This window comes from Perognathus longimembris, chromosome 4, assembly GCF_023159225.1.
Source record: "Perognathus longimembris pacificus isolate PPM17 chromosome 4, ASM2315922v1, whole genome shotgun sequence".
Lineage (NCBI taxonomy): Eukaryota > Metazoa > Chordata > Mammalia > Rodentia > Heteromyidae > Perognathus > Perognathus longimembris.
This window is the reverse complement of record NC_063164.1, coordinates 18184744-18197042: the sequence shown is the minus strand read 5'-3', so window position 1 is coordinate 18197042 and position 12299 is coordinate 18184744. Positions and strand designations below refer to the sequence as shown.

The window sequence follows — 12299 nt, the reverse complement described above, 5'->3', positions numbered from 1 at the left end:
ATAAGCAAAGTTCCGCAGGGGAGTCTTTTCATCCAGCTTCTAAGAAGACGCCTGTGTGCTTTCTAAACAAGCAGCAGATTATCCGCTGTGCTCTGGAACCACGGAGGGGATTAACAAGACATGCCTTGTGGATGGCGCTCATGCGGACCTCTCCTCTGCTGAGAGACCTGCTGCCATAAAGGTCTCTCTGGAACTGCATACAAGCCCTATTAGCTGCTGAGTGCCCAGAGAGGGGCCTTGTGTTCCATACACATTCAGGCTTTCTTTGAAAATGAGCACATGGGGTGCAGTGCCTCCTTGTGTTTGGGCAGTACACGATAGTGCATCATGTGGCCTGACTGCCAACAGAGTTCTTAGGGGTCAGTGAAAGCCTTTTAACATCCTTCACCTCTCTCAAGTCTCTAGCTGCTCCCCTCCCTAAATAAAACTTTTGAATCTTAAAAATGTCACCTTGGGGGTATTGGTGATTCATGCCTAGAATCCTAGCTACTCTGGAGGCTGAGAGCTGAGGATTGCAGTGGGAAGCCAGCCCAGGCAGCAAAATCCCATTGAGACTCCTAACTCCAAATAATCCCTCAAAAACTGGAAATGGAGCTGTGGCTCAAAGTCATAGAATGCTAGCCTTGAGCGAAAGAGTTCAAGGACAGAGCCCAGGCTCTTAGTTGAAGACTTATCACCAATTAAGTATCAAAAAAAGCTGGAAATGAAGCTGTAACCCAAGTTATAGAGCAGTAACCTTAAGCAAAAAAGCTCAGGCATAGTACCTAGGACTTGAGTTCAAGACCCAGGACTTGCACCAAGAAAACTGTCACCTTTGTGGCTTTGTGGTTTTGGTTTTGTGTGACAGGCCACCTAGGCCTAGAAATCATTAGGTACCCCAGGCTGAACTTAACGCTTGACATCCTTTTGCCTCTGTCTCCTAGGTGTGTTGGTATTACAGACATTTTCTACCTTCTATAAGTTGTTTTGTATTTTGACATAGGGAGTCACTATGTAGTCCAAGGTGGCCTCAAACTTGTGATCTTCATTTATACAAGTTGATGGGACTATGAGAATGTACCACCCAGCCTGAAGTCATTTAAACTTACCTTTCAGCCCTTGAGTTAGGCTTCCCTTACTGAAACAAGACTGACTTTGGGTCATCAGCGAATCATTGCAAGCAAAATATGTAAAAACTGAGGTTAGGTCATAAAGATACACCAAACATGAAACAGAGAGAGCTGTGGATCAAGTGGTAGAGCTCTAGCCTTTAGCAAAAAAGCTAAGAGGGGCTGGGGATATAGCCTAGTGGCAAGAGTGCCTGCCTCGGATACACGAGGCCCTAGGTTCGATTCCCCAGCACCACATATACAGAAAACGGCCAGAAGGGGCGCTGTGGCTCAAGTGGCAGAGTGCTAGCCTTGAGCGGGAAGAAGCCAGGGACAGTGCTCAGGCCCTGAGTCCAAGGCCCAGGACTGGCCAAAAAAAAAAAGCTAAGAGACAGTGCCAGGCCCTGGGTTCAAGCTCCAGTATACCTGCATACATATACAAAGCAAAGGCAAAGAGTTCGTTTGATAGTAAATGAGTCCAGCTGGGTGCTGGTAACTCACACCTGTAATCTAGGACTTGGGAACCTGAGAGCAGAAAGATCATGGTTCCAGGGTACTCTAGGTAGGACAGTTTGAGAGATTTATCTAAAAAATAGCCAGCAAAAACAGGGCTGAAGGAATCATTCAGAGTGTAGATTGCCAGGTTAGCAAATGTGAGGCCCTGAGATCAAACCTCAGTACCAGAAAAAGTAAAAAGGACATGTCAGTCTTAGTGGTTTGCTGCTGTTAATCTGTAAGGAGAACTGTAAGCCGTGTTACTCTGAAAGGAGTTGTGAACAGTGTTCAGCAAGGAGAAATACCATCCAGTTCACACTAGCTGCAAAGCCTTGCAAATGAGCTACGTAGAAATTGGAGCCTTTAGCTCCAGTTCCAGGTCATATCTGGATTTTACCTCTTGAGACCTGAGCCAGGACTGCCCAAAGGAGCTCCCAATTCCTGACCCCAGGTTTAGAGGGAGACATTATGTTAGCCCATACATGTTGGGATCATTAGCTATGTTGTAGTAAGTAGCAGAAATTTTGGCTCAAATTAATTTTGTTTCCTGTCTCCCCAAATTTACAATTAGCTTGACTAAAAACAAACATTAAGGATGTCATTATTGGAACCACATTGGCTCTGTAATACCATATTTTCTAGCCAAACATACACATGAGATTCTACAAACAGCATTTTGAGCCTTTATTTTTTAAAGTATATAATATGTCCCCACACCTGGAGGTAATGAAGTCCAGCTCTCAGTGCTCTTGTCTGCAAATGTGAATTGGTGAGAATGGATTACAGGAGCCGGGGGCGGGGAGAGGGTTTAGTTAATCCTGGTGGGCATCAAGCAGCAAAACCTGTAGCTGCTTCACTCCACAAAACAGCTAAATTTTGAGCTGTTCACATTCCCCATTTTGTGTTCCCACTGTCCTGCCAGACAGTTGGATCACTGCTCACTGAAAACAGCACCAGCTCAGTCCTCGTGGCCTTCTGTTCAGCTTCCTTTGTGTGTACTCAAGCCAAGGTAGCCAGGACCAAGTAGCACAGTCTTCCTAATGCAGTGCAAACATGGACAACACTCGGGAAGCTGAGGCAGAAGGATTGCAAGATGCAAAACCAAAACAGGTAGAGGAGATAGCTCATATCGGTAGGAGTTGGAGGTCACAAGGATTATGGCTTGAGGCTAGCCTGGGCAGAGAGTTTCAGTAATCTCAAAAAAAAAAAAAAAAAAAAAAGCCCTGCATGTGCTGGCACATCAAGACATCCTCCAAGGTACTGCAGAAAGTATAAGTTGGATCATAGTCCAGGCCAGTCTGGGCAAAAAGTAAGATCTTTAAGCAATAATAAGCAAAAAGGGCTGAAACAGTGGCTTAAGCCACAGAGCCCCTGCCTAGCAAGTGGGAAGCCCAGAGGTCAAACTCCAGTACTGCCAAAAACAAAAAGCACTTCAGAACCCAGACTGAATCTCACTGGCTTTTAAATGAAAGATGTAATTATTTTAAAAGTATTTTCTTTTGACCTACCCCATCCCTCCTGTCATTCTCCTTCATCTTCCTTCATCCCATAACTATCTCCACAAACCAGGGATTCATTTTCACACAAGTACATGAGGTAAATTCACCGTATTCAGCCTCCTTCACCATCTCATAACATCCTAGTTTATCTTAGTTTCTTTCCTGATCTCATTTGAAGTGTAGTTGGTATTTCCAATTGTATGGAATCTTTTAATTGTACGAAGGGGTTTTGGTTCCAATGCATCTTGGTCAGTGTCACCTTCCTCTTCCGATTTCTGATGAGCAGTTAGTTACAAGGGTAGAGGACCCATAACAGAAAACACCTTGATCAGTAGTTACCTCGATTGAGTCCAGGACACAGGCAGAAAAGAACCACCTTGTACTCACATGTGAGCACCACCATCTAATGCATTCTCTCCTTGCCTGGTCCGTGGTCGCCTATCTGCCCACGGCACTGCCCAAAGCCAGGTTCTGGTCGGTCTTTTTCTCACAGCATAAACTCCTGTAGGTCTTTAAACTCCCAGTGCCTTCCGATTTTGATAAACTCTATGGTTGGCACGAATGTATTTATTTTTGAGTAAGATTCTCACTGTGTAGTCCAGGCCAGGCTCCCAACTCTTGATCCTCCTCTCATAGCCTCCTGAGAGCTAGGATCATAGGTATGTGCCATGCTCAGCTACAATTGTATCTTAAGGAATTGCAGCAACTCATGTATGGGAAAGTGCGTGAAACCTCTACTGCTTTAAAGACTTGTAAGTGAACATCAGTCGCCAGCAATGAGGTCGAGAAATAGACCTTCAGCAGCATCTTTGTCTGTTTGTCCCAGCCTGCATCTGATCCTCCAGGCCATCTGTGCCTTTAAGATGATGACCATGCTTTGAGGCTTAGCAGCTGCGTGAGCTTTAAACCTCCAAGTGCCTTTTCCTCTGGTCGTTTGCCTAGCCTCCTTGAAGAGGCTGAATAGGCTGTTTTAAAAGCACAGGGAAAAGGCTGAACCGGCTCTGGCTAAAAGCACATGGCCAGCAGCTGTGTCGGGGTGCAGTCCTAGCTCTGCTTCCTGGTTGTTGTGTGACTTTAAGTGATTGATTCATGAAGCCTGGCCCTTCCTTTCTGCTTGTACAATGATAATAATATCCACTGCTCAGGGCTACTCTGAAGAGTAAATGAGACCAAATAGAAAGCACACTTAAAATACCACCAGGCAAATACTGTTTGGGGAAAATGCTATTACTTTCACACTTCATTTTGTGCTGGGCAGTGCTAGTGTTTGCTAGGCAGATGTTCTACCACTTGAGTCACACGCCCAGCCCTTTTCGTTTTTGATAGGGTCTTGTCGGTTGGTTTGGAGCTGGCATCTGACATCTGACTTTCTTATATCTCCTTTGTAGCTAGGATGACTGAACCACCACACCCAGCTTACTTGTTGCAAAGTGGTCTCACTAACAACTCAAATACCTCAAACCGTAATGAGTAGCTCAGACTGTATGTGTGAGACAACACGTCCTGGCCTTTCATGTTCCTTCATGGGAACATGAAGCATGGGAAAGGAAGATGATAATGTATGGAAATGACTATGAAAAATGTGTGTTTTTTGGGGATTGAGAGATCAAGATAGACATTGATACAGAGAAGTCTTCAGTTCTTGGGGTGTTTTCCTCGGGGTACAAGATCTGATGGTAAGTCTGTGTTTCACTTTTGGAGGAGCTGCCACATTTTTCCCTCACAGCAACACCAATGTACCTTTCTAGTGCCAATAGATGAGGTTCTCTTCCTCTGCCAACACATGTTTTGGGGCCAAGATTAAGTTTTCAGTGTTTGGTTGAGCATCTTACAGCCAATGAGAAATCACAGGTTCGTGGTAAAAGCTCTGTAGAGCAGTCTCCTGGCAAAAGCATTGCTACTTTTTAATAAAATGGCTCTATCCAAAATAGGGAATAAGATGCGCAGATCTAACTAGTATAATCCTTGGACTTCAGGCATTTGACCCGGGCACAGCCTCGAGTAAGAGTCAGAGCACTGACTGCAGGCTTCCAACAGCCTTTGGGAGACTCTGCACAACAGCTATTTTAGAGAGAAATTTGACTCCTAGGAGTGTTAAGATTTGTATGTCTCCAAAGAGTAAAAAGGAAGCCAAGGAGATGTAAAACATGCTTCAATATCTCACCAGTATGTATTGAGGAATGTTATAAAAGAAATTTCTCATTTGAGGTTTTCATGAGATTACTGCCTTGCTCTTTTATTACAGTATTTCCTCCTCTTCATTTCTAAGTAGCGTTTTGTTTGCAATTCAACTCAAGTCTTTTAATGAGGATCAAGTGGGACAGTGGTAATGAAAATAACTCACTTCCAGTGGATGTCCAGTAGACTTGAACTTATCTGATCTATATAAGGTCATTTTCTTCATGCTGCTGCTGATTTGCCCACCTTATTGAAATCTTCAAATATCCCCAGACAGAAGTCCCATCTTTTTGTTAAAATAGTTAAATTGTATTCTGTGAAAATGAGAGTTTAAAAAAAATGGTGGCCTGCCATTTTTCCCACTACAGTAATGGGAACTAACCAACCAGGAAGCAATTTCAGCTCCCAGTGTGCTGACATGGTGTTCCTTAATCACTATAATGAGTTTCCTGCAACTAGAAATGGAATAGAATTTTCGATGGAAATATAATTAAATGGAAAAAGTCATTTCCTGTACTTGTCATTTCTACCTGATTATTTCTTTATTCAACTCCCCTAAAAGAGCCCGGCAGGCTCATCATGATTATTATACACCAATTTGCATAATTCATTTAGACCACTACAGCTGAAAACAATATAAATACACAATAAGTTTCATTATCAATCAAGGATAGCATGAAACAGAAAAACTTCAAAACTTGTTTTCTCTTTGAAGTCTAGTCATCATCTGGACATTGGTGGCTAACACCTACAATCCAAGCTACTCAGGAGGCTGAGATCTGAGGATTGTGGTTTGAAGCCAGCCTGGTCAGGAAAGTCTGTGAGAGTCAAAACAAAGTGGAGCCATGGTTTAACGTGGTAGAGTAGCACTAGCCTTGAGCTGAAGAGCTCATGGACAGCATCCAGGTCCTGAGTTCAAGCCTCATGACAAAAAATAAAACAACTTGTTTAAACATCTTTACTAGTCATCTTTACTAGTTTTACCTGAGTTTTCTTGAATTGTCCATTTCTTGCCTAAATCCAGATTAGTCTTTTTAATTGTGTCTTCACAATCTGATTTGCATAACACAGTTCTCAGGGAAAGCTAGTGATTTAGTTAGAGCTTTGCAAGTATGGATTTCTCATGCTGGAGAATTTTTAATCAGAAATGGTCAAGACATATATATGCATATAATCAGTACCAATTAATGGAAGCATAAGGGCAGCCTCACAGTGATAAGGTATATAAGAAACTGCACAAAGACACCGGATCCTGCCTTTATGGAAAAAGATAATTTCTATGTTTGAGACAAATGGTCTCAAGTAGGAATTGCAACCTGGGTGCTCTGTGGCGAGCTGTGCCAAGATTATGCAAGTTGTAGTTACTAATCAAAGTTTAATTCCTTTATTATAATGTCAGAAGATCTGTAATGTCTTACTTGAAAGATATAAATAACATGTACAAACTTTCATGTTGATGGATCAGGAAATATTTAACTTCTAGGTATTTTTTAAAAGGAAGAAATTAAGGTGTTTAAAGGAAAACATATGCTTAACCATGAAAAGAAAAAAACAGTAAATTTTTGCCAGGCACTGGTGGCTCACTTATAATCCTAGCAACTCTGAGGGCTGAGTCTGGAGGATCACACTTAAAAGCCATAAACGCAGGAAAGTATGAGACTCTAAACCAATCAAAAGCCAGAAGTAGAGCCATGGTTCAAGTGATAGGGTCCCAGCCTTGAGTGAAAAAATTAAGAGACAGCATTCAAGCTCTGAGTTCAAGCTTTGGTACTGGGATGGGGACGCGCGTGCGCAGGCGTGCACACACCTTGTGTGTGCACATCTGTGCATTTGAAATTTTTACCAAGCTTGCAGTGTTGTTCCTAAACAGAAAAGTAACTGAAGACTGTTTCAGTCATACATTCCTGAAGTGTTAGCTACAAAGTTTAATAAATACTTGAGTCCACTTAAAGGAGATAAGCATGCTCTCTGTCTCCTGAGGAGCTTAAAAAAAAAAAAAAAAAAGATCTGTGGCTCACTTGTGTAATCCTCGCTACACAAGAAACAGATCTGAGGACTATGGTTCAGAGCCAGCCCATACAGGAAAGTCTGTAAGACTCTTATCTCCACTTAGCCACCAAAAAGTCAGAAGTGGTGCTGTGTCTCAAGTGCTAGTGTGCCAGACTTGAACACAAACACTCAGGGACAATGTTCAGGCCCTGGGTTCAAGCCCCAGTAAACCCCCATCCCCACACACATACACAAAAAATTCTGTGTTTTTCTAGCAATAGGCAGAAACTCACAGAAGTGACCTAAGAATTACAGATTTTCAGTTCTGCTTAATTGCAAAGAAAAAGCACATTCAAAGATTACTATTTCTTCCCCCAACACCCTATTGTTGTTGTTGCTGTTTTTAAAGAGACTGCCAAGTTGTGGAATGTAAATCTTTTATTAAAAGTTTCTTTCCACAGTAGTAAAGCTTTGGCACATACAGTATAAAAAATAATCACCAACCATAATCATTCCAAATTCCTCTTATCAACTGCATACTAAGTGTCTTCAATACAATTTTTTCCGTATAAAAATACTGGGAAAAATTGATAAATAACAGGTAAGAGAAAGGTATTTCTAGGCAATTATTAGAATCATTTTGAAAGTGAGTACTGTGAAAAAAAAAAACATTTTAAATATCACAGTATGCCACATCTATAGTAGTGGGGCCTGGCCAGCTAAATGAAAGCAGAAGTGTTTGAGTAACTTCCCTTTTTAACATTTTTGATAGTATCAGTCAATACATTTTGCATCTTGGTTGGCTGCATATGCTTCTCTATGGATCCCAAACCAAATCACACCGAGAATCACTTCTTTAAAAAAAATACTGAGCGGTACTGAATATTCTGAAGCAGAACAGACCGTGTGCTGCCCTCACACGAGAAATGTCTCACAACCCTCCCAGGGTGATGCTTTTGGACAAGCTGTGAGTGGAGCTGAAGCTGGAGATCTTAACTCCAGAGCAAAAGGCATTAGAAAGAAACGGATGCTCAAACATGAGATCTGCGGCATATCACTCCAGTCTGGATGGACCTTGGCAGAGAGAGAGAGAGAGACAGGCTTGCTCCTTTGGGTTGCAAATATTACTCTCTGGAATCTTCTCTGTCAGCCTGGACATCTAAAGGCATGAAGCACTCAATTGGGCAATTAACGTTCTGTTAAAATAGAAAAGGAAAGAGAACAGTGAGTGGCAAATACAAAAAGAAAAGTGTGGGCAGAGAGGACTTCTATGGCAGGTACTTATTAAAAGGACATTTTGAAGACCCTACCAACACAATGAGCAATCAGACACGTGCAAGAGTTTAATAAACGATCATTAAATGCCAGTCTAGGACACAGTAACCTACACTAGTCATTTGTAAGATGTGTATTAGATATTAGTAGGTTTTGGTGGTAGTGAAGATGGAACTCAGTGCTCACATTTCCTAGACAGGTGCTCTACCACTTTTGCCATGCCCCCATCCCCTCTTTAGATTATTTTCAAAATAGGGTCTCGATTTATGTTCCCGTGACAGTCTGGTCTGTGATCCTCCTACTTGTGCTTTCCTAGGGCACACACCACCCTGCACAGCCATTGGTTCAATGGAACCTTCAGCTACTTCCCTCCCTTCTCCAACCCCCACTTCCTCTCCTGGGGGCCTTGATTCCCCCAAGTCTCTGTGTCCTGAGGAGCTGACTGTCTCTGTAGGACTTTGTTTTAAAAAATTACTGCTCATTTGGTTCATTCCGAAGAAGCATACTTCTTGCTGTGCACCTGATTGCATTTGGGGAGGGACATGTGACAAAATGTACTTACAGTGTTCGTTCTTTGGTGGTATCTCTGTGTATACTGGCTGTAGGAGTGGCCAGTGGTGCCCTCAGGAGGGGATTCAGCCCCCGGTCTGCGGCAGTTGTCACAGCGCCAGCCCTGGGGAGAGAACATACAATCAAATTAAAATAACCAGAGGACACTGCAACTTAGTGCTTGAGTAAAGAATCTTGCCTCTAATGCATTGGGAAAATACAAGCAGATAATCACTAAGGAAGCTGTGATGATGATCTCACACATTTAAACTCAATACATTTTGATTTATTACCATATCTTACACCTCCCCTGTCTATTTACATAGGCCCTTTCTCCAGTTGTGTCCTCCATTGTCTTCCTATGCAAACCCCACTCACCTGCTAAGGCTCATTCCAGTCCAGTCTCTTCAAAGCTCTCTGTACTGGACAGAGGAGATTTGCATAGAATCCCAACATTTCTCAGAGAGTTAACGCTCTACTTTTTCTCTCCGCTGAATATGTCAGACATCTTGAGCCGCAGCCAGCGCCACCCATGAAACCTTACTGATTCCAGCCTCACTCAGAACCATAGTTAGTTTGATTTTGCAGTATCTGTTAGTTCTCTAGGCCACTTCTCTTTCCCTTCTCTTTCCCCCTCATTATTTATAGCAGTGTTATAGCAACATTTTAGGATCAATGAGGGGCATAAAGGTGGTTTTTGTTTAAATCCCAGGTATCGTTTAAAATAACTATTCTGTATGTGGGTGGCTCACGCCTATAATCCTAGCTACTCAGAAGACATCTGAGAATTGTAATTTGAAGTCAACCTGGGCAGAAAAGTCTATGAGACTCTTATTTGGGGCCAATCACACCAAGAAGCTGGAAGTGGAGCTGTGACTCAAGTCATAGAACATCAGCCTTGAGAGAAAAAGCTCTGGAACAGCACTCAAGCCCTGAGTTCAAGTCCCAGTATTGGTGCCACACATGCACACACGTACACACACACACAAAGAATATAGCAAGAGCACTCGTACAGCTTTAACACTTGAGGTACCAAAGAAGAGGGCAATCATAGGCATAACAGGGATTGAGGCTGATAAGGACAGAGAGCCCTGGGGAAGGATACTCAGTCGTAAGACCTCTTCATTAGAGGTCCAGGTGCACTCGTGTACACAGCATATCCATACAGAAGCCTCCTCTGTGTGCTAAATTGTAAAGAGCCCAGTATATCCGGTCTTACCCGCTGGCCTCCGAAGCATGTGCAGGAGCAAATGGCCCCGAGGTATTCCTTCTGCCATTGTTCACCTACGTGGTATGTCTTCCCATTGTCATAGCATGTAGCTTCATCTACGTGTGGATACAAATAAAAAAAAAAATTGTAAGACACCGAAGTGAATGCAAATTGGATATAATGCAAGGGTGGCTCCTACATTTGTATATCAACCCAAATCTCACACATGCATGTGAATGCCCATGGGAGGTATTGATATATGGATCTCAGGGCAGTGTTTCTCAAAGCTTGGTGTATTAGATTCAAGAGGAAGATAGAAAAGTTGGGTCTAAAAACATGTCTTTTTTCCCTTGTTATTGTTGTGGTGATTCAGTATAAACTATGTGGAAAATGAACTTTATGGGCAGGGATGGGAGGGGAAAAATAGGGGAAAGTGAAGGGAGTGGCATTGCCTAAAACCTGAAATGTACTCATTATCTAACTTAAGAAATGGTAAACCCTCTGTAAAACACCTTAATAATAACAAATGATATTTTTATTTAAAAAGCTGCGTCTACAGATTAATAAAAGTTTCTTATAATAGTTTCCTGAAGATAATGGTCAAACTATTCAGGGTAGAAAAGTGCTAAGGTGTCTTGGAATAGCATTAAGTGATGCTTGACTCCTTTTGGAGCCTCAACTTTGCTTTTCCAAATCAAAAGACTGAGAAAACCACTGTTCCATTCTCAAAGAGATCTCAAGTCCCTAGTCAATGGTAGGAACAGATAAGAAACGCAGGAGCATTTTGTGAGGCAGGGTGACTTACGAGGATCACACTTGAATTCTCCTTTTCCATTCCCAAGACAAGTGCAGCTCATCATCTGGCCATTTTCTCCCTGGCGATCCCACTTCTCTCCAATCTTGTAGTTCACACCATTGTCATGGCACCATTCTGCAAAGTAAAGAAACCACAGGCAAAGGGTTCGTTGTGTTCTGACTCACAGGACAGTCAGTGCACTGGGGATGATCCAGAAAAAGTAACAAATTACAGGCATGAGCTCCAGGATGAGCAGACTCTGAATCAATTTTAAATCATTGTCCATAGTATCTGATATTTTCTAGGCCACTTCAAGGTTTATTCTGTCATCAACATGTTATAGAACTAGTCAGTGACTCCCATTTGAATTCTCACTATTAAGGTTTAAAAATAATAGAAAGTTAAAGTCAGACTGGATATGCCTTTTAGGGGTAAAAAACATCATTTTGGATTTGCTGAGACCTCAGAGATAAAGTAATTAATCATAAGTAGAGATCAACTGGTTTCTACCTGTCACCAGTTGCCTCATGCAAATGGAAGAAGTAAAATAAATGTCAGTAACAGAACAGAAATGAAGCAAAGTGATAACAATCGTAACTAACTCTACAAATAAAACACAGCTTCCAAAGACAGTCCCAGACCCGTTATATGTCTAACTACCAGAAATAAAAGTGTCTTCCTTCAGAAGTTTACATCACAATGCATGACTTCTTCCATTTTATCAATAATTCAGTCTGCCTTAGACTGTAAAAGAAGATGCCAGACAATTATAACATTTTATCAAATAATATGTAGGTTGAGCTAAAGATTCACACAAACTTACTTATAGTTTGGTCCCTACAATTGTACCTCAGTACCTATACAGGTAAAAATATGCAAAGGAAAGGGACTTCAGTCTCCAAAATCAAGTCACCTACTAGACAGTAATGCCACTAACTCCATTACAAGATACTGCAGAGTCCTGCCCCACCTTTCCAATCTCGGTTGGCCAAGCATGAAAGTCCTATACTGAAAACATTGATTAGCTTTTGGATTTCAGTCTTAAGTCACTTCCTATGTAGAGCTGAAATAAAATGCATTCAAACAATTTTTTTAAATGTGTTCTATTTCATTTCCAAATAATGATTTCTTTAATTGTCCATAGGAGGGCTTGTTCATAAGACATAAGGGTTAGCACCTGTAAAAATGAACCAATGGTGAATAATTATATCTCCTAAATA

The 12299-nt window shown here is 41.9% G+C and overlaps 1 protein-coding gene across 8 annotated transcripts in view; it reads right to left on the bottom strand.

Moving 5' to 3' along the window:
• Positions 1 to 7669: 7669 nt before the first annotated feature.
• Positions 7670 to 12299, bottom strand: part of Fn1 (fibronectin 1) — a 70546-nt gene continuing 65916 nt past the window's right edge. For all 8 annotated transcript variants that reach the window (XM_048344807.1, XM_048344809.1, XM_048344810.1 and 5 more), the window contains 4 exons: positions 11089 to 11214; positions 10293 to 10399; positions 9087 to 9197; positions 7670 to 8445 (listed from right to left, as the gene is read on the bottom strand). In XM_048344807.1, coding sequence (XP_048200764.1) covers positions 8374 to 8445; positions 9087 to 9197; positions 10293 to 10399; positions 11089 to 11214 — 416 coding nt within the window. In that variant the 3' untranslated portion in view covers positions 7670 to 8373. The remainder of the gene's footprint in view (positions 8446 to 9086; positions 9198 to 10292; positions 10400 to 11088; positions 11215 to 12299) is intronic.